The sequence below is a fragment of the Astyanax mexicanus genome, chromosome 21, assembly GCF_023375975.1.
Source record: "Astyanax mexicanus isolate ESR-SI-001 chromosome 21, AstMex3_surface, whole genome shotgun sequence".
Classification (NCBI taxonomy): Eukaryota; Metazoa; Chordata; class Actinopteri; order Characiformes; family Acestrorhamphidae; genus Astyanax; species Astyanax mexicanus.
This window is the reverse complement of record NC_064428.1, coordinates 11,104,620-11,127,986: the sequence shown is the minus strand read 5'-3', so window position 1 is coordinate 11,127,986 and position 23,367 is coordinate 11,104,620. Positions and strand designations below refer to the sequence as shown.

At 39.2% G+C, this 23,367-nt stretch overlaps 1 protein-coding gene across 1 annotated transcript in view; it reads left to right on the top strand.

The window, feature by feature from the left end:
* Nucleotides 1-20,582: 20,582 nt before the first annotated feature.
* LOC103039059 (Krueppel-like factor 7) overlaps nt 20,583-23,367 on the top strand; it is a 66,634-nt gene continuing 63,849 nt past the window's right edge. The window contains exon 1 of the mRNA XM_007239948.4: nt 20,583-20,701. Coding sequence (XP_007240010.3) covers nt 20,600-20,701 — 102 coding nt within the window. The 5' untranslated portion in view covers nt 20,583-20,599. The remainder of the gene's footprint in view (nt 20,702-23,367) is intronic.

Genomic DNA, 23,367 nt, shown 5'->3' with positions numbered 1-23,367 from the left:
GAGAGAGATAAACAGAGATACAGAGAGAGATAAAGACAGACACAGAGAGAGATAAACAGAGATACAGCATGAGAGAGACAGAAACAGAGATACGGTGTGAGAGTGATACAGCGTGAAGGAGAGATACAGAGAGAGACAGATACAGAGATACACAGAGAGAGATAGCCAGAAATATACAGCATAAGAGAGAGACAGATAGAGAGATACATTAGAGACAGAGAGAGAGATACAGATATATGCAGCATGAGAGAGAGACAGAGTGAGAGACACGTGAGAACGACAGAGAGAGAAACAGCATCAGAGAGAGACAGTGTGAGAGAGAGACAGTGTGATAGAGGAACAGAAAGACAGAGATATACAGAGAGAGAGAGATACAGTGTGAGGGACAGACATAGAGAGAGGCAGACAGAGATTTACAGCATGGGAGGGAGACAAAGAGAGAGAGACAGCATGAGAAAGATAGACTGAGATAGATACAGAGAAAGAGATACAGCATGAGAGAGACACAGACAGAGATACACAGAGAGAGCCAGAGATGTACAGCATGAGAAAGAGACAGATAGAGAGATACAGGGTAAGAGAGAGACAGATAGAGAGAGACAGCATGAGAGAGGGACAGAGAGAGAGATACAGAGATACAGAGATAGGGAGATACATAGAGAGAGAGACAGATTCAGCATAAGAGAGACATACATACAGCATGAGAGAGACAGAAAGAGAGAGATATACAGTGTGAGAGACAGAGACAGAGAGAGAGAGACAAAGAAAGAGAGAGATTTACAGCACGGGAGAGAAAGAGACATGTGAAAGACAGATACAGCATGAGAGACAGGCAGAGAGAGAAAGACAGAAAGAGAGACAGAAAGACAGAAAGAGAGAGATACAAAGGAGAGAGAGAAAATGAGAGATACAGAAAAAGTGAAAGTTACAGAGAAAGAGAGGTAAAAGAGAGAGAGATAGAGGGGAGAGAGTTACAGAGAGAGGAAGAGAGAGACTTGCTGTCAATTTCTTCACATATAGCGAGTTTGCAGATCTCCTCAGACGTGTGTGTGTGTGTGTGTATATGTGTGTGTGTGTGTGTGTGTGTGTTGGCGGGTAATATGGGACAGATGGATGAACAGACAGCTCTCTCTCCTTGGCAGAGTAATAGGCAATCTTCCAAACGAGATTATGCAATGAGAGGCATGTTCTATAGCATACTAAACACAGTACACTGCTTATCTAACTCTGAGTCTGAGTCAGTCTCCACTGAAACAGACCTGAACACACCTGTTCTTCATATCAGCGTCTGCCAGAACTGTCTAACTTCCAAAAGTGTCTGTCAACTCTTCAAACTTTCTCACAGACCTCGTTCACACCTGCCGTTAACGTGGGTTGCTTTGTGTGAATGTTTGTTTGGTAAAGTGAGGCGACGTTCATTGGAGGAGCGCAGCGGCCGGGAGGTAGCGTGAGTCTTCAGGAGTGATCAGTGCAGGTAGGAAGGAGCTGTTCTGTATCACCTTGTAGGTGATTGTAAGAGTTTTGAATTTGATGCGAGCATCAACTGGTAGCCAATGGAGCTCAATGAGCAGTGGGGTGACATGTGCCCATTTTGGCATTCTGGGTCATTTGAAGTGGTTTTACTACACAGGCGGGGAGGCCAGTTAGCAGGGCATTGCAGTATTCGAGGCGTGAGATGGCGACTGCTTGTACCAGCAGTTGGGTGGCCTGTTGCATCAGAAATGGTGGAATTTTTCTGATGTTATAAAGCGCGAAGGGGCAGGATCGAGCAACTGAGGCCACATGGTGCGTGAAGGAGAGCTGGTCATCAACCATAACACCCAGGTTCCTAGCAACCTTTGTACTGTTTCATCTGGATTTAAACTAAAGACTCAAAAGAAAACTGTAAGACTCTTACAGTTACTGTCCCCGCCTCCATCTCTAAATTCATATAAAATTATGTAAGATATCTCTTATCAATAGCTCACGGAAGACACATTTTAAAAATAACATTTGTGAACCGGTATCTATTCTGTCTGGCTATGTATTCATTTGTAAATACATCATTCAGGACACATGTTAAAGGGGACATAAGCAAAACTCGCGTTTCACTAGGGTCTCGACTGCCCCTATAAAACAATCCAAGCGGAAAAAATAATGATTTGATTTTATGATGCTCCCTTATTGTGACCTCACAGTAAAAAAAAACTGCATAGAACAACCCTGGCTTCCTCCCCTCACCCATCAACCACAACCCACTAGATATTCTAGTTGTAGGTCCATCATTTCAGTCTGCTGCTTGAGAACCTCAGACAGTACAGATTTGCCAGCAGACTTCTTCTGAGGGAAGGATCTGTACCTACAGTCTTTGGCAAGTCTGCAGATGAGAAAGGTTTGTAAGAACTTTTAAATAATGACTTCCCTGCTTCTAAAGCAGTTAAGCATGAACTAGCCTGTAAAGCCCAATTTTTACTTCTGCGTCAAACCAAGGCCGTAGCCTACGTGAATCCTACGCAGCTACACAGTGGAGTGTGTTTATACTTCTGCATGCGCATATCAGCAGCTCTGAGTGGCTCTGAAGTTGAAAATGTGAAGGCAGGAATGTGTTTGAGGGTTCGCAAGGCCCGGTGGACCAATCACAGCTGCGGCTGTCTGTGCTCTCCGCTTTTAGACTCTTTGGCCTGTTTTTCTGCGCTAGAAATGCGCACTCTTTCCGCTTTTAGACTCTTTGGCCCGTTTTTCTGCGCTAGAAATGTGCACTCTCTCTGCTTTTAGACTCTTTGGCCCGTTTTTCTGCGCTAGAAATGCGCACCCTCTCCGCTTTTAGACTCTTTGGCCCGTTTTTCTGCGCTAGAAATGCGCTCCCTCTCCGCTTTTAGACTCCTTTGGCCCATTTTTCTGCGCTAGAAATGTGCACTCTCTCTGCTTGTAGACTCTTTTGCCCCGTTTTTCTGCGCTAGAAATGCACACCCTCTCCGACTATTTGGCCCGTTTCTGACACCTAGTGTTCAAACTTTCATTCTATTTCTAAAATCCCTCGCTGGCCGCACTACAAAGGGTAATGGGCTGCAAATGGCCCGCAGGCTGTAGTTTGGACACCACTGCTATAGACCTATTCTAACTGCCATGTGTGAATGGTTATATGTTTTGTGAGTCATTTGTAATCAGACCGTCCAGCTTTATTACAGTGTAGAGCAGGAGAATGATATTGAAAAGGAGGTAAACACAGCTCTGACTGATGAATGGCTCCTTCGTTTAAGCATAGAAACCCCCTGACACACATTCTTATATGTACACACACACACACACACACACACACAGACTCATAGTGGGTGAATGTCATTACCTGACCTGACAGCTGCAATGCTCCGTGTTGCTATGATACCTCAGTAAATGGCCCAATTCCATGACCTCTGACTTCTGTATTTTTTTGCATGCAGTCACCCATAAAGAGAATCAAACACACACACACACACTTTCCTCAACACCTGCCTAATCAGACTCTTATCAGATCTGATTGTATTTGCTGATACAGTGTGATTATACACTGACCACTTCCTTGTTTCTACACCCATTATTCTTTTCTGGTGCAGTGAGTGGATCAGATACAGCAGTGCTGCTGGAGTTTTTAAACACTCTCACTGTCCTCCACTCTAATACACACTCCTACCCACACTGAAAAAATCATGAGTAAAATTTACTTTTAAAAAAAGTTTCGCAACTTTCTGCATTCATTTTTTTTTAAGTAAATTTAATTTCAGATAAATTTAAGTAACTTCAACTCGGTTTCTAGACTTAAATGTTACACAGAGTAAATAAGTGAACTGAACTTCAGTCAATCCTTTCTTTTATTAAACTTTACTTCATTTATTTTTACTGAATCAATCCTTTCTTTTATTAAACTTTACTTCATTTATTTTTACTGAATCAATCCTTTCTTTTAGTAAACTTTACTTTATTTCTGCATACAATATTACCTAATTACAATTGCTTCATTTATACAGTATTTGAATGCGTTTTTTTTTTTTTAACATTAAATTTCAGGAATTATAATATATTACGTATCATAAATTATTTGAGTAATATTGTATAAATTAAGTAATTGTAATTAGGTAATACTGTATGCAGAAATAAAGTAAAGTTTACTAAAAGAAAGGATTGATTCAGTAAAAATGAATGAAGTAAAGTTTACTAAAAGAAAGGATTGACTAAAGTTCAGTTCACTTATTTACTCAAAAGTCTTGAAATCGAGTTGAAGTTACTTAAATTTATCTGAAATTCAATTTACTTAAAAAAAGCAAATGCAAAAAATTGCGAAACTTTTTAAAAGTAAATTTTACTCATGATTTTTTTTAGTGTACAGCTGAAACACCTTGTAGATAAAGTAAATTCAGAGACAGAATCTGAATCTGTTGCTGCACAGTTTACAGTGTACCTGCACAACACACACTAACACCCATAGACTGTATATAGCTGGACAGAGCATCGTCTCTCAAAAGTGAAGCCACCACAGGTCGGGCGCCCCCTGCTGTTCGGTTTCAGGAAGCTGTGTAACTCCACCCATCCCCATAGGTTTCAATGGCAAAACAGACAACTTTTAATCACGTTTTTTTCTAATATGCTGTAATTCTACCTCCATTATTTAAATGCAGCAGCTAGTGTAACCTCTGCTTATATTGTTAAATTTTTATATTCTCACAGAGTTCGTTTTTTAAAACGTTATTCAGCTCTATTCAAAACAGGTGTGGTTATTGTAAAAGGGCTGGTTATGGGTGGGACCAATAACAGACCGTCAGCTCTGCCCCGCCCCGCCCTGCAGCCTGTGACCTCGAGGCAGTCCTCAGGGGTGGGTTTATTTAAATGAGTAGGAGCTCTCCACAGTCTTTCTCCCTCCTCTGGTCTCTACTGCGCAGACTCTGGTCTCTGAATCGCCAAAATGGCAGAAGATTTTGGCTTCATTTTCATTGAATGAATGGGAACGGCGACACGGCGTCCATCTTTATATACAGTCTATGCTAACACCTCATACACCACCACCATGCTAATCACTGCTAATCACTGCAGTGCTGAGAATAATAATGACCCACCACCCAGATAACAATAATAATAATAATAATAATAATAATAGCTGCTCTGTGGTGTTTTTTTTTATCTTGTGGGGTTCTCAGTATTGAAGAACAGGGTAAAAATAAGGAGGATAATAATAAAGTATAACAGAGAAACAGATACAGAACTACAGTCTGTAATTATTATACAACTACAGAGTGAACTATATGATCAGTGGAGCTGATAAAATGTATAAAGGGCGTAGAAACAATAATGTTATGCATGCGTGTATATTATAGTATAATGATTCTATACATATTTTCCAGTGGCAGTATTTCTCTGACAGCTGCCTCGAAAATTAGCATAAAGGCATTTTACCACCGTGCGTATCCCGCTGCGTCACAGCCGCTATTTAAATGTATTGATTTGCATGCATTAGCATGCACTTAACGAGCTATTGATAATATAGCTTATGAATGATTGAACAGTGAACATGCAGGAAGGTTTCTCATCTCATTAACGTCAAGCTGAGCTTACTTCCCACGGGTGAACGAGTGCATGCAGGATCAGATTCCTATAGGCCGCTTCTGGATCACTTAATCTGAGTCTATAATAAACCGGTTTGAGCCAAATTTTTTCACAAATAAACTACTATATTTACTCTGCGCAGCCAAAAAAAAGTCTATAATACGCTATAATATTTGTTTGGAGTGCTTTTAGCTTTGATTACGGCTTTCATTCGCTGTGGAATCATTTTCACAAGCTTTTGGAATGTCAATATTTATTTCTGTGCTGGACAAGCTGTCTCTGTGTGCATTTGCACATCTGTGTCAGCAATAGGTGCATTCTAAAGTAGCTGAATACAGCATTCATTGTTTCAGAAATATATAGACATGTAGTGGATATGATTTGGACTTCACTTTAAACCCATACGTTATTTGAACTCAAATGATTTAAGTCTGTTTTACGTAAAATTGGATATTTCTAAACAATACTCAATTATTTTGAGTTATTTACACACTTGTGGGCACATATATTGTACTATTCAAACTGAGATCTTTGAGTTGAACCAACTTATAATAACTGAGTTTAGTCTGTTGTCATTAACAGCTTTTTTTCTATTGGCTTCTGTCACAATCTATTTGCATACTGGGTGTGTCCAACAGTTTCTGACTAACACTCACCATCAGTCTGGCTACCTTAGAAATAAATCAACTTCCCTTTTAGTTGTAATAACTTGATGTTTTAATTTATGCTAACTCAATTTTTTATTCCCCATTACTTAAAAAAAAATGAGTAAACCGGCTGCCTTAAAAAAGTTAAGTAAACTCAACTTATCCAGTCTTACAATATAACAAAAATCAAAAAGTTAAATCAACTTCCCCTTTAGTTGTAATAACTTAATGTTCTAAGTTATGTTAACTTAAGTTTTCATTCCCCGTTACTTAACTTTTTTAAGGCAACCGATTTCCTCAAATTTTTTTTAAGTAAATTCAACTTATCTGGTCTTACAGTGTAGTTGCACTCAAAAGGAATCTACCATCAGAAAGGGAACGTGATGGATATTCATGTCTGACTGTCATGGAGAATGGCAGCAGATCATCTTCAGTAATGAGTCAGGCATTTTGAATCTTGGATCACTTTTAATCTTCATTAAAGGCACACCAACAGCCCAACATTACATTAATAAGGTCCTGCAACCAGTAGCGCTACCTTTACTTACTGAGTACAATGCTCTTCCACATGCTGCTGCCATCTCAAGAGCTTACCTTCAAAATACAAACAGATACTATGCTGTGTCCAGCTGCATTTTCAGACCTCCAGTGGCATTAAAAATGTATTTGCCCCTTTTACATTTTTGTCATACTTACATTTTTTAGATTATCAAACAAACTTTTATATCAGACAAATATAAATCCTAAATAAATATGAAAATCACTTTTTAAATGCTAATTTAATTCATTTAGGAGAAAGCCCCATAAATTACTTGTGATTAATCACACTTTTTGAAAAGCTGCGTTCAATTTCACTACTAACCACAAGCAGGCCTGACTACTGCCAGACTTGTAGAATCAAGAAATCACTTAAATAGAACCTGTCTGACAACATGAAGCAGATAAATAAATCTCAAAAAGCAACACATTAGTCATTGATCATCTATTAGTCTGGAAAAGGTTATAAAATAATTTCTAAAGCTTTGGGACTCCAGAGAACCACAGTGATTCACTATTATTATTCACTAATGGAGAAAAAACATGGAACACTGGTGAACCATCCCAGGAGTGACCGGCCGAACAAAATTACTCCAAAAGGGCATGAAGAACTCATCCAGGAGATCCCAAAAGAACCCAGAACAACATTTAAAGAACTGCAGGATCTCACTCGCCTCAGTTAAGGTCAGTGTTAGTGATTCAATAATAAGAAAGAGACTGAGGGAAAATGGCACTGCCGACCAAAAATAACTCACATCTAAAAAAATTTTTCACCTCTGAATGGCTTAAAAAAACTAAATAAAGGTTTTGGAGTGGCCTTGTTAAAGTCTGGATGATTGAGATGCTGTGGATGATCTTAAACAGGACGTTTATGCTGGAAAATCCTCCAATGTGTCTGAATTAAAATAATTCTGTAAAGAAGAGTGAAACAAAATTCCTCCACAGAGATGTGAAAGACTTGTTTGCCAGATTGCAGTTGTTGCCGCCAAGAGTGGAACAAACAAGTTATTAGATTTAGGGGGCAAACACTTTTTCACACAGGGCTAGATTAGTTTGGATAGTTTTTTTTTTCCTTTAATAAATAAAATTATCATTAAAAAAATACTTTTTATATTTACTCAGGTTATATTTGTCTGATATTAAAGGGTGTTTAATAATTGGAAAAATATGTCAAAAAAGCAAAAACAAAAGAAATCTGTTGGGGGGGTTCATGCAACTGTATCCATGATTTTAGAAAATGTATGGGATGATTTTACCTCTACAACTCGCATTTGGCATTACCAATGAGTTACATACAGGGGTTGGACAGTGAAACTGAAACACCTGGTTTTAGAGCACAATAATTTATTGTGGTGACGGACAGTTCTGGTGGAAACAGGAGAGTTGAGGTGCACATTGAATTCTGCGTGATTTGATCAGCCGTGGTTTTATGTTTTTTGGATACAATCCGGGTTAGCACCCGAACATCCCTTTCAGACAGCTTCCTCTTACAGCATCCACAGTTAATCCTGTTGGATGTGATTGGTCCTTCTTGGTGTTATGCTGACATTACCCTGTCCTCTTTTGAACTCTGGTATGTCACCCATAATGTTGTGTGCATTGCAATATTTAGAGTAAAACTGTGCTCTTACCCTGCTTATTGAACCTTCATACTCTGCTCTTACTGGTGCAATGTGCAATTAATGAAGACTGGCCACCAGGCTGCTCCAATTTAGCCATGAAACCTCCCACACTAAAATGACAGGTGTTTCAGTTTCATTGCCCAACCCCTGTTGGACAATGAACTACTTCTGTACTTGTAGCCCAATGCATTTCTCAATGAGTCTTTCTAATATCAGTCTAAATGGTCACTTTTATCTTTCCTTCCAAAAAACATTGCAAGCCCACTCAAGTGTAACTCTTTTTGTGATTAATGTCAAATTTCATGTCAGACAAATATCTCTCCAGTTTTTCTTTAATCCTCCAATGCGATGAGGTCATGTGTCCACTATGTCACACTACCTGAGCATTATTTTAATGTAATTATTACACCTGAGACCCCCCGTCTCCACACACTCCAACAGCACAAATGAAGAAAAAAAAACACACAGAATCCGACTTTCACTCCAGTTCTGTGTTCAATCAGATGATGAGGGCATGTTTCCACCGTGACCCCTACAGATCTGACCTGGCCGTCAAGCGAAAGGGCAGCCCCAGCTTCCTATTTGCATCACATTAACCTTTTAAAGGTGGCGTTTCTGGCTTTTCTTTGTCTTCAGAAGCTCCGCCTCCCGCGGCGTGGGCTGCGCTGTGCCCGAGTCTGGCTGGCTGCATTTTTTTCTGTTTATTCATCTATCTTGGCAAAGAAGGCACCAGCGCAGCAGTATGTCTGCGAGGAAGCTGATGGTGCATTTTGCTGCTCTTTTCCTCTTCTCTGGGGGAATGGAGGTCTCACCGAGGGGCTTCAACATTTATTCTCCCTACTGTTCTTCTGCTTTACTGCCTACAGCCTTACTGTACCACAGCAGAATGTAGGAATCTCACCAGCAAGATCAAAGGTGTGAAAAGTATCTATATTCATTACTCTGTAGGTAGAAGTATAGATACTAGGGTTTAGAAAAAGCACCAACTTAAGCTTTTTGACTCTTTAAATGAGAACTCTGGTGTAAAATGGACTTTTTAGTGTAGTAAAACATGATAAGGAGTACTTACTTTTGTTGAATAGCACACCTCCGCTCTCCTACAGCTTTCCGAGGTCCAGTAATTTTATTCCATTTGTCCAAACATGCTTTAGAATAAATGATATGGGGCATATTTTCCCATTTTCTTTACAGCACACTCAATATTCCTCTCATCAACTGTTCATCATCTGTTACTTAGTACACCAGTGACGACTTTCTTCTTCAGGATATTTTTAAATGGTTGTACTGGCTATAGCAAATATTTGGCCACTCATTGGATAGGCTTCCATGGTCGAGCAGCTGCATCTAAGCCTTACATCCCCAAACGCTTGAAATGCAATGAAGTGTTGGATACACTGGACTCTAGAGCAGTGGAGACGTGTTCTCTGAAGTGGGGAATCATGCATTGCCATCTGGAAAAATCTAATAGACGAATCTGGGTTTAGCAGTTGCCAGGAAACCAATACTTGTCTGATTGCAGTGTGCCAAGTAAAGTTTGGTGGAGGGGGGATTATGGGGCTGATTATCAGGATTTGGGGATGGCTTTTTCCTTTTCCATCATAGATCCAAGATCCATAAAGACATGGATGAGTGAGAGTTTGGTGTGGAAGAACTTGACTGTCCTTACCTCAACCCAACAGAACAGCTTTTGGATGAATTAGTGTAGACTCTGAGCCAGGCCTTCTCGTCCAACATCAGTATCTTATCTTACAAATGTGCTTCTGGAAGAATGGTCAAAATCTCCCATAAACACACTCCTAAACCTTGTAGAAAGTTTTTATAGCTGCTATAGCTGTAAAGAGTTTGCGCAATTCACAACCATCGCTGTGCTGCCATAGGAAACTAATAGTCGTCTGTCGCTTTCCACTGTCTCTCTCTCTCACTTGTTCTCTCTCTGTCTTTCTCTGTCTTTCTCTTTCTCTCTCTCACTCTCTCTCACTTGTGCAGGCTCTCTCTCTCTCTCTCTGAGATATTATAACAGTAAAAATTAAACACTATTATTACTGTACCCTCACAATAATACTGGGCATTTCCAGCATAAAAATAAATTGTCATGATTTTAAGATAATTTTTAAGTGCCTGACACCACTAATATAATCCAATTTTGACAATCTAATGCTGATATTTCTTTAAAAGAACTCCAACACTGATATTAATCCTGTAATATGCTTAGGATGACTATAATGAAGATTAATTTATATTATTAAATTAATAAAGCCGAAAATGTACCGAACCATGGAGTTTATATCAAGGTGAGAACCGAAACACGAATTGTCTGTACTGTTACATCCCTAATCTCCAAGTACATTTTCATTGGCTACATATGAGCAATATGAGAACTTTACTAATGTACTAACAGTAGAGTATTATAGCATGTGGATATTTGGAGATATCCTACTCAATATAAACCTGATTGATGGGTTTAAAAGATTCATTTTTATTAGGCCTGCATTAACTCAGTTCTAAACACTGGTTTCATTCAGATGTAAAAGTTCAATTCCTCTATATTGCAGTTTTTCACCCAATTTAATTTCCAGTTGGACTTCTTCTTTTATTCACAGACAGAACCAGACCAGAGGGAAGGTGCTCAGATCTCCTTTGGGCGAAATAGAAATGTCATTTTCTTCTGGGACATCAGGGAGCTTATTAATTTCCAGCAAAACCGTCTTGATTAGCATCCTATTTCATGGCTGCATTATGCTGAAGACATGCAGTTAACTGCCATTAGCCTGCTTGGTGGATAGCGTCTTCTTCATTATTAATGCTAAAATATGACTATCTGTCAGGAAATGGCTTCGCTAAGACAAAATTGAGGGGGGAGAACTGTAGGGCCGGGTTTTAAGAAGAGACAGAACTGAAGGTGCTGCGTCGGCTGGAAAAGCTGTTGGTTTATATGAAACCTTTAAAATACAGATAATCTTTATGATCTAAAATCCATTGTAAGTAACATTTGGAATCAGAGTCAGTATTTTACTGTCTTTATTGTTACTGTAGAAAGTACAGGAAGTGGTTCAAAGTACTGTTACCAATTTAACATTAACCTTAACATTAGGCTTATCATTTTAGACAACTGTGGTCTAAATCACAGGATATACAGTGTATAGTATACTGTACAACCCGATTCACTGTTATTGTGATATTTTAAAGCCAAAAATGGCAGAAACTAAAGCTGGCACTTCACTATTATATGCAATTTTGTTTCAAGTGAGTCAGCATGCATCACTAGTGTTTAATAAAAGAAGAAATCATGTTTTAAACACTATTTGGAATTGGCCCAGACTAGCCAAGTCTGTTCAATAAATCACTCATTCAACCTTTATTTTCACTCGGGAAGAAACATTGAGGGTGACCCTCATTTACAATGTTGCCGAGCCTTTATAACAGGGGTGTCCAAACTTTTTTTGTTGGGGGCCAGAAGGAGAAATATATTTGAAGTCACGGGCCACAGACTCTGTAATAAAACAAATAATTAAATATACCACTTTAAATAATACTTTTTCCTGATTATTTCATTTACACACCATTTTACTTGACTAACTAGCTTTATCTTTGACAGTGTTGTGTAAACTAAGATTTTTCAAATTGATGTTTAATTTCATGATGTCTCTTAATATAAAACATCTTAATTACGGCAACTTTTACACTCTTTGTCCCGTTTTTTCTGCGCTAGAATTGCGCACTCTCTCCGCTTTTAGACTCTTTGGCCCGTTTTTCTGCGCTAGAAATGCGCACCCTCTCCAAATCTTTGTCCCGTTTCTGACACCTAGCGTTTAAACTTTGAATCTCACATTATAAAAACCTGCTTAACAGCGGCCAACTTTCATTCTATTTCTAAAATACCTCACGGGCCTCTCCAAAAAAGGAAACGGGCCGCAAATGGCCCGCGGGCTGAAGTTTGGACACCCCTGCTTTATAACATCAAATGGATTGAACACATTTAATGATAATTTAGAAATAATAAAAAATAAAAATAGTAAAAAATAATAAAAATAAAAGAAGTAAAACAGAAAATTCTAAAATTCCATAAAAACTTGACATAAAAAGTAAAAAATGTACAAAATATAAAATAAGTAAATAGATAATAGTTAAAGTAAAGTAAAATATTAAAAATGATAAGTGATTAAATGAATAATAGAACTAAGAACAAGAATGAAAATACAAAACATTAAAATGAAACAAAAAATAAAAGTAAAAATAAATAAATAAAAAATGAATAAAATAAATAAATAAATAAAAAATTATAAAATAGTAAATAGTGTTTAAAAAAAAGTAATTTAAAACAGTCACAGGCTTTCTGATGGTGATTAGAAACTAAAAGTTTAAAATGGTTCAGTGATCCCAGTTCTCCCAAACATGAGTATGAATTTGAACAGTTGAATATCCAGTACTTTAGGCACCAAAGCAAATACACTAATCCCTTTATCTCAGCAATACTTTTTTTTGTGTTTTTACCTGAACAAAGCACCACATCTGCTTTAAACCGATGCAAATAAACATATATACAATTAAACGTAACAAGGATTTCTCATTTTTAACTATAAGTATGTTATATCCTGTGAGCCTAAAGCTGAAGAACAAAGTGTAGAGATTCCACATTTCTCCTGGATGCTCCTCCCCTCAGCCAGCATGTGTATATTATTATGTTCAGTTCCGTCAGCAGCTCACCTGATTTACCACATTTACCAATAATTTACCAAACCAGGTGTTGATTAAAATGATGAGAACTAGAAATAACTCTATTAAACTCAGATGAGGAGGAGAGATTAGGAGATGTTTTAATTGTTTTAATGAAAAAAGGGCTGTAAAAGCTTTTTCTGCTTTTTGTAAAATTGCTGTTTGTATTTATTGTAATGCTCTAACGTGTTTTACTGAGCTAATAAACACTTACTGCACAAATAAGAAGCTTTTTCTTCACTGAAATTCACACAGATGCTTAAAACAATTGCACAGTACTGTAAAAATAGCCTAAAATGCTTTATTTCTAGTAAATCACCTAGCCAAATCTCAGTGCTAACCTGTACAGGAATAGCCAGCTTGCCAACCGTCTTGTAGTCCTTCTGGGATCTAAGCTGTCTCAATCTATCAAAGGCATTGCCAATATTTACTGTTGTTTTACCTCGTCTCTGCTGAGGGATCTTTTTAGAAGGATCTTTTTTTTTTTTTTAGAAGGATACCGATGCAGCAGCCCAAGAGCTTACTTTTTTATATTGTTGCTGGAGTAGAAGGGGGGGTCCGCTGGGAGCCAAATCCTGTCTTTCTTTAGAGACCTGTAATTTATTGAAATAAAGCAGCACTAAATAATATAAACACCTCAGCACTTTTTTCATAAAAAAAAAACAGCTCACATGGCATTCATTCATTTTAGAGACCACAACTTGAAATTAAAAACTTTATGAAAAAACGATGGAATGAGATTTTTAAGAATGCTAATAATAATAACGGCTTCTAAACCTCTCCTCATCTTCCTATTCACAGTAAAATAATGTTTGAGCAAGGTTTAAAGGGGTACCCAAACTTTTGCATGCCTCTCTATGTTAGATCTTGCTGGATTGTATTGGAGTAGCAGTGTAGCTACAGTGTTGTAGAAGCTGTCAGGGTAAAATAGGCCAGTGATGGACTGTATTTAGACGACTCGGCGCTGAACAGCCTGTTTTTATGGGCCAATATGGTGACGGTAATTGGCTGGTGTGCGGAGATGTCCTCCCTAACCCCGACACCTGCGCTGCCTCTCGAGCTGCGTGTAGCGCGCCCGAGCTTTCAGTTATCATAAAGCAGCCGACACAGATGCAGCAGCGGCTGCGTTCCCTGGTGGTGTCTCACACTTATAAGCCGAGGAGCATTTTTTTATCAGTGTTTCTCTTCTCTATTCTGAAAGAACTCTTGGAAAAACATTATATTTTAAGACTTTTTAGGGAGAAGTGATACCAGAAATAAGGAAAAGAACCGATGTGTGATGTGATGAAGTGGACACTCCTAAACTGCCATACTGAAACACCTGTCATTTTAGTGTGGGAGGTTTCATGGCTAAATTGGAGCAGCCTGGTGGCCAATCTTCATTAATTGCATGTTGCACCAGTAAGAGCAGAGTGTGAAGGTTCTATTAGCAGATTAAGAGCATAGTTCTGCTCTAAATATTACAATGCACACAACATTATGGGTGATGTACCAGAGTTCAAAAAAGGACAAATTGTTGGTGCACGTCTTGCTGGCGCATCTGTGACCAAGACAGCAAGTCTTTGTGATGTATCAAGAGCCATGGTATCCAGGGTAATGTCAACATACCACCAAGAAGGACCAACCACATCCAACAGGATTAACTGTGGACGCTGTAAGAGGAAGCTGTCTGAAAGGGATGTTCGGGTGCTAACCCGGATTGTATCCAAAAAACATAAAACCACGGCTGATCAAATCACTGCAGAATTCAATGTGCACCTCAACTCTCCTGTTTCCACCAGAACTGTCCGTCACCACAATAAATTATTGTGCCCTAAAACCAGGTGTTTCAGTTTCATTGTCCAACCCCTGTACATAAATCTACCTGATATAAAAAGATCTAACACAAAATCATATTTTCACAGCCTCTTCTCCCTTCATTCAATGGCATTTATTATAAGTTTACTTAAGCATCTTGAAGCTCTGCTACAGAGCTTCTAATCCAATTAAAAAAAAAAAAATTACGCCCGATTAAAGAACATATTACAGACTTTCATTTTAGTTTAGATTCTAAGGCTCACCATTAATTAATATCTATTTCCTGATCTATTTTCATACATATAACATATCAGATTATAAGGCGCATTTTAAGCAACACTAGTAAGGAAAAGGGGTATCGCCACGTTTTCCTCAGTGGTGAGTACTGTAAAGCTTAGCTAAGTAAACAGAACTGTAATTCTTAAAAAAACATTTTCTTTCAAAGTCAAACGAGTGTTGGATGTTAATCTACACAGATTTACACAGTTAGCAGCAGGCTACAGGCCGATAATACTTACCTCTGAACAGCGAAAGAGTTAGCACTCAGCACGGTTATTGGCTAATGCTAGTTTTGCTCCAGCAGTGCAAGCCACAGTTAACGCTTTTAAACAGGTTTTTTAATGCAACGTGCAGCACAGATGTAGGCAGTGAACGCAGCACGGACCGCGCTCTTGTGTAAACAGCATGGAGCAGCAGAGGCAATGTGTTTTGTTTAGCAGTATATTACAATATAATACTGACTAATATATCTGATCAATCTGTGGCTTATCAGCAGTTTAGCTCAATAAAAAAGGAGTATATATGATAGCTGGGTCGGATAGAGACCAGATTACAGTGGAATTTGGGGTAAAACTTGGTGGCGTAATTTATTGTGGTAAAAAATACTTCAAATGAATCACGTGTGTTAATGCTTTACCGTTGACAGCCCTAGTGAAAATGTCAATTAAACAAAAAATTCTGATAATAAAACAAAATAAACCTGAATTCTGAATATCTGATTCTGTGGTGGAAGTGGCTCCCACTTTTGTCTCTGCTTAAAAAAACTCAACATAACAACTCAAGCAAACCAGCAGATCATCAAACCTCTCAAACCTCTGCCTGGATCTGAACCCCTGAGTCTGTTCTGTAGGTCCGTGTTAATTTGGCAGTGGGATTCCTGAGGTTCACACTCCTCCACTCCGGTCCGTCTCCCACTCAGGTAGCAGATGAAAGAGCTGAGAACTCCCCACCCAGACCTGCCAGGCCTCAGTGTCTCGTCCCACGGGGAACATGAATAATTCAGGAGCTACGAAGCTCTAAAAGCGTAACCCCATTCTGCGATTACTCTGCTTTTTGCTTTCCGACTGAAGGGGCGAAAAAAAGGAGGAGCGAAAGAAAAGGGGGGTGAGCATCTGCCTTCCTCTGCTCCTCGCAGGGTCTTTCATATGATCCACTTATCTTATTACATGCTTGAGGTCAGGGCTGTTGTAAGACGGCTGGAAAGCACTTACGGCTCAAAGAGGCAGTCATGCTTATAGTTCATCTTATTTCCATGCAAATATCGCAGGAGGACTGGATACCAGCTGAAATTCAGCAGCCAGACTGGGTAGAAGTGTGTGTGTGTGAGTGTAAAAGTGTAAGTGTGTGGGTGTGTGGGTGTGTGTGTGTGTAAAAGTGTAAGTGTGTGTGTAGAGAGAGAGAAAGAGAGTGTGTATCGTATGAATGTAATAATGTATTGTGGATGTGTATAGTCAGATAGAACCCACCAGAACACAGCAAAATCAAGCAGAACACAGCAGAGTCCAGTAGAACACAGCAGAACCAAGTAGAATACAGCAGAACCAGGTAGAACACAGTAGAACACATCAGAACACAGCAGAACTAAGTAGAACACAGCAGAACCAAGTAGAACCGCCCAGAATCAAGTAGAACTCACCAGAACCAAGTAGAACACAGCAGAATCAAGTCAAACACAGCAGAGTCCAGTAGAACGCAGCAGAACCAAGTAGAATCCACGAGAACATAGCATAATCAAGTAGAACACATTAGAATCAAGTAAAACACAGCAGAACCGAGTAGAACACAGCAGAACCAAGTAGAATACAGCAGAACACAGTAGAACACATTAGAATACAGCAGAACCAAGTAGAACACAGCAGAACCAAGTACAACACAGCAGAACCAAGTACAACACAGCAGAACACAGTAGAGCACAGCAAAATCACAGAACCAAGTAGAACCGCCCAGAATCAAGTAGAACCCACCAGAACCAAGTAGAACACAGCAGAATCAAGTAGAACACAGCAGAGTCCAGTAGAACACAGCAGAACCAAGTAGAACACAGCAGAACCAAGTAGAATCCACCAGAACATAGCATAATCAAGTAGAACACATTAGAATCAAGTAAAACACAGTAGAACCAAGTAGAACACAGCAGAACCAGGTAGAACACATTAGAATATGGCAGAACCAAGTAGAACACAGCAGAACACATTTGAATCATGTAGAACACAGCAGAAACAAGTAGAACACAGCAGAACCAAGTAGAATCAAGTAGAACACAGCTGAACCAAGTACAACACAGCAGAACACAGTAGAGCACAGCAAAATCAAGTAGAACACAGCAGAACCAAGTAGAACACAGCAGAACCAAGTAGAATCCACCAGAACATAGCACAATCAAGTAGAACACAGTAGAATCAAGTAGAACTGAGCAGAACACAGCAGAATCAAGAAGAACACAGTAGAACCCACCAGAACCAAGTAGAACATAGCAGAAACAAGTAGGACCCACCAGTGGTGGAGTCTCATTTTAATTTAGTTAGGATACCTTAATTTCCAAAAACAGACACTTTTTTTTACTTACAGACACTTTTTTGCACTATAAGGTGCACCGGATTGTAAGGCCCATTTTAAGAGACACTACAAGGAACTTAACTATAAGGAATTCAGCAGGTCTCGCCACTGAGTGGTTGTGGGTTGTGGTTTAATTCCACTTGATGCTGGTGATCTTCAGGCCCTCAGGTGGCACTGCATTAAAACCATTAAAAAGGGCTATAATGGTTCTGTACTGTAAATCACAGCATGAGCTCAGGAACACTTCCAGAAATCTTTACTGTCTGTGAGCACAGTTCACCATGCTGTAATCCGTGCAATTTAAAGCTGGATCATGCAGAGAAAAGCCATATGTGCACACAATCCAGAAATGCTGCCTGTCTTCTCTGGGCTGAAGCCAATTTACAATAGACTGAGGCAAAAAGGAAAAGTGTATGCTGTAAACTCACGAGCAGAGGGAGCATCAAGCTTGTTATCAGCACACAGTTTAAAAGCCTGCAGCTCTGAAGGTATGAGTAGCTGCATTAGTGGCGTGAGGTTTTAGGATAACACAACGTCTCTTTCAGGGAAGGTCTTGCATATATCAGCAAGACAATGCTAAACCACACACTGCATCCATCACTACAGCATCACACTGCAGAAGAAGAGTCTGGTTGTTAAACTGACATGACTGCAGACCAGAACTTTCACCAGTAGAAACATTTGATGCATCAAGAAAATCCAGCAAATCCTCCATCAGGCAACATTGGAACTGGGTTGAGCTGTGTTCTTATGGGTTCTACTTAATTCTGCTATGTTATACTTGGTTTTGCTGTGTTCTGGTGGGTTCTGCTGTGTTCTGGTGGTTTCTGCTGTGTTTTGATGGGTTCTGCTGTGTTTTGGTGGGTTCTGCTGTGTTTTGATGGGTTCTGCTGTGTTTTGATGGGTTCTGCTGTGTTTTGGTGGGTTCTGCTGTGTTTTTGTGGGTTCTGCTGTGTTTTGATGGGTTCTGCTGTGTTTTGGTGGGTTCTGCTGTGTTTTGATGGGTTCTGCTGTGTTTTGGTGGGTTCTGCTGTGTTTTTGTGGGTTCTGCTGTGTTTTGATGGGTTCTGCTGTGTTTTGGTGGGTTCTGTTGTGTTTTGATGGGTTCTGCTGTGTTATATTTGATTCTGCTATGTTCTACTTGGTTCTGCTGTGTTTTACTTGATTCTGCTGTGTTCTACTTGGTTCTGCTGTGTTCTACTTGGTTCTGCTGTGTTTTGGTGGGTTCTGCTGTGTTTTGATGGGTTCTGCTGTGTTCTGCTGTGTTTTGGTGGGTTCTGCTGTGTTTTGATGGGTTCTGCTGTGTTTTGGTGGGTTCTGTTGTGTTTTGATGGGTTCTGCTGTGTTATATTTGATTCTGCTATGTTCTACTTGGTTCTGCTGTGTTTTACTTGAGTCCGATATGTTCTACTTGATTCTGCTATGTTCTACTTGGTTCTGCTGTGTTTTGATGGGTTCTGCTGTGTTCTACTTAATTCTGCTATGTTCTGCTTGGTTTTGCTGTGTTCTACTTGATTCTGCTGTGTTCTACTTGGTTCTGCTGTGTTCTACTTGGTTCTGCTGTGTTTTGGTGGGTTCTGCTGTGTTTTGATGGGTTCTGCTGTGTTCTGCTGTGTTTTGGTGGGTTCTGCTGTGTTTTGATGGGTTCTGCTGTGTTTTGGTGGGTTCTGTTGTGTTTTGATGGGTTCTGCTGTGTTATATTTGATTCTGCTATGTTCTACTTGGTTCTGCTGTGTTTTACTTGAGTCCGATATGTTCTACTTGATTCTGCTATGTTCTACTTGGTTCTGCTGTGTTTTGATGGGTTCTGCTGTGTTCTACTTAATTCTGCTATGTTCTGCTTGGTTTTGCTGTGTTTTGTTGAGTTTTGCTGTGTTCTATTTGACTCTGCTATGTTCTACTTGGTTCTGCTGTGTTTTTCTTGGTTCTGCTGTGTTCTACTTGGTTCTGCTGTGTTTTACTTGATTCTGCTGTGTTCTACTTGATTCTGCTATGTTCTACTTGGTTTTGCTGTGTTTTGTTGGGTTCTGGTGGGTTTTGCTGTGTTCTACTGGATTCTGCTATGTTGTACTGTGTTGTGCTGTGCTCTGGTGGGTTCTGCTGTGTTCTACTGTGTTTTGCTGTGTTTTGTTGAGTTCTGCTATGTTCTGGTGAGTTCTGCTGTGTTCTGCTGTGTTTCTGGAGATGAAGGTTCAGGCTGCTCCTCCTCGGAGCTCCTAATTCTCAAACCGCTACAGACTGAATGAACCTGCTCGCCTCGCGCCTCCGTTTATATAGCCTCCTAAACATAGCTCGCGCTCCGGACCAGCTATAGCCCCGCCCCTTCTTCGATCCTGGGCTGCGAACCCCGCCCGCCTGATCCTCCCGGCCAACGACAGTTCGTCCGCCCCTTTTCCTTCCTTATATGGCTACGCACGGGCTGTGACAGACAGGCCGGCGCGCGCCACGCCCCCCTCCTCTCCTCCTCGCGCCGCGTCTGTCACCCGCGCGCGCATTCCAAACACGCTGGTGCAGGTGGAAGGAGAGGAGGAGAGAAAATACCCGGATTGTGGAGTTTTTAATCTCGCTGTGTTTATTTTTACATTTTATTTGTTTTGCGTATTTTTAACTAAATTGGTCGTTTATGGCGCCAAAACTGGGGTGAAACGCTCTCGCGGGAGAACAGAGGAGAAAAACGCTTAACCGCTCAGTTAAAGCCTCTCTCTCTCTCTCTCTCTCTCTCTCTCTCTCTCTTCATTTCTATCTATCGCTTTCTCTTATTGTTTATTTCTGTATTTTTCTTTCTATAAGTCTCTCTAATTTTTTATTTCTCCCTTTCTAATTCCCTAAGTGTCTCTGTCTATCTCTCTTCTTTTCTATCAGTCTCTCTCTCTCTCTCTCTCTCTCTCTCTCATCATGGACGTTTTGGCGAATTACAGTATATTTCAGGAGCTGCAGCTCGTGCACGACACCGGCTATTTCTCGGCCATGCCGTCTCTGGAGGAGAACTGGCAGCAGGTCAGAGCGAATTTATCTTTTTATTCTATTTTTAATTTTAGTTTTTATCTTATTTCTATTTTCTCCCATAATAACTTTCTTAGCGCTACATTTTATGTTTTCCACCCGTTTTCAGAAAAAAAACTCCGCCCCTCGCTGCTGTAATTGGTTGACAAACGTTCCATTGACGGTTTGACGTTTGAGATTGCGTGAGTTAGCCAATCAGAACGCAGTGATGTGGTGGGACTTGCCGGAAAACGGGTGTAAAAATCAAAGCGTTTAACTTTTTTATTTTTAATTGTTTGAATTTGAAGTGCACATTTTATACACTCTGACTATATATATACTCTGATTTACATTCCGACTGTTTTTTATTTATTTTTTGTTCTCTAATAAATATTTTTTAATATTATAAATTATATTTTGAGTTTTCAACCCGTATTAATAAGCCCCGCCCTCTTAATGTTGTGATTGTTTGACAGATCCGTTCCATTGGCGGTTTGACGTTTTAAAACTCGTGTGAATCAGAGTACGCACTGCTAGCCAATAGGAGTGCGGTGGGGGTGGGACTTTCCGGAAAACGGGTGTCAAAACAAAAAATAATTGTGCAATTTTGAAATGCACGTTTTAATATTTTCTGACTGTATATTTCGCTTTTAGATAATAAAACAGACCCTTTTATTTTTGTATTATTTATTTCTTTCTTTGTTTGGGTGGGGTTTTTGTTCAATCAGCTTTTTGTTTGGACTTTGTTGGGCTGCAAAATAGTTCAAATTGAGCGAGTTTTAAGGTTCACGTTTTATGATTTCTGACTGAATGTTTTATATAGATTTTTAAAAATTATATTAATTGTGGAACTTTCTTTTTTTTTTTTTTACCACAAACTACTAGCCAATAACAGTGCAGTAACAGTGTGACTGGAGGAGGTGGCCAATATGGAAATAATTTGTTGTATTGTAAAAGTGCTGTTATTGTGATAATATGTAAAATCTTGGTCTACATGTCAAAATTGAATTGTCTTAATACCATATAATTCACCCCTAGTGTCACCCCTAGTTTTTTTTTTTTTGTAATTGTGCCAATTAGAAGTTTATGTTTAATATTTTCTGACAATGTTTTTTGTGGATTTAATGAATTGATGTTTGGATAGATTATATGTAGTTAAATTGTTTCCTCCAGCAGGGTGCAGTAATAGAAACTGTATTAAAAATCTATTAAATCTATTAATTAACTGATAAAATATTTATTTAATATCTCGTCTCTGTTTATTGGGATTTGTGTACACCCCCTTTATCCTTTTGTGATCTGGTTATACGTTACATACGTAACATTAAATGCGAAAATCAGAAAATGCAAGCGTGTGTCTAGTAGCCATGTGGTTGTGCATGCTGTAAATAGGCGTATGCCCATGTGCATATATGTTTGTGTGTGTGTGTGTTTAGAGGTCGAGCGAGCATTGCTGACAGAAGTTGGAGCAAGTGTGTTTTTCATTACACTGAAATAACGATAATGTTAACGCAGCTGCTGCACACATCTGCACATCAGGGCTGGACTGCACGTGCGAGCGTTTGATTGGCGGTCAGGGTGATGAGGGGGGGTGTTGAAGACGCTGACATGAAGAAATGGTGTTAGAATGGGGGCTACAGAGTGGAGGATGTGGGTCAGTGTGTATGGAATAGTAGGGGGGTCACTGAGCATTTGCATGTGTTGCACATATGAGCATAATGTGCCTATGTGTGTGTGTGTGTGTGTATGAGCCACATGTATGTCTGTATGTCCCATATGCATATATATGTACATGTATATATGTATGTATGTGGGGGTGGGTGTGTGTGCTTGAGGCAGAGGCAGCACTTGGCATTGCTGTGGCCTTCAAAACCAGCTGAGTGCGTACAGGAGATGTTCTACAGGCGTTTGACCCCAGAACCCTCATTGTTCTCCAGCACTTATACTGAAGTACACTCAGCATGAAGAGTTACGCTTAAAAAAACCATATGAGTGGAATAAACCAGCTTTACCAAGCATTTAATATTCCCAGTGAATGCCTCATGTCGAAAACCAGCACTCAAACCCTTCATTAGCTTCTACTTCTGCTGACAGGTGGTGTTCATGAAGCTATATTAGCTTTTCATCACATAAAATCATAAAATGGTATTTGGGTTTTATTTATTTTATTCAATTCATTCAACATCAGAATACTGAATACAACTACAAGTGAATATCTTTTAGATGAAGGATGTAACTGTAACTGTTTCTATAGTAATATGAGTATCATAACAGAGACAATATATATATATATATATATATATATATATATATATATATATATATATATTAAAATATTATTAATTGAATATTGTGATAGGCCTACTCTAATTCCACCTACTGCAAGAAAATGAAAATTTTATTTTATTATTGCATACGATATAATATGGCACACCCTTAACTGAGATATTAAAAAATACTAAATAATAAGAATTTTATCAGGTTTGTAACAGAAGTCAATGATCCAGAATTTCATTATACTAATAATAATGCACTCCAAATATCTCCATATATCCAGGATTAAAGTAAAATAGATGATACTGGACAGATATAATCTGTCTCTAGTAGATATATAATGGTAAATAAGAACAGTGTGAATTTGTCTTTTGATAAAAACAGCAAAAAAGTAGTACCCTGATGTG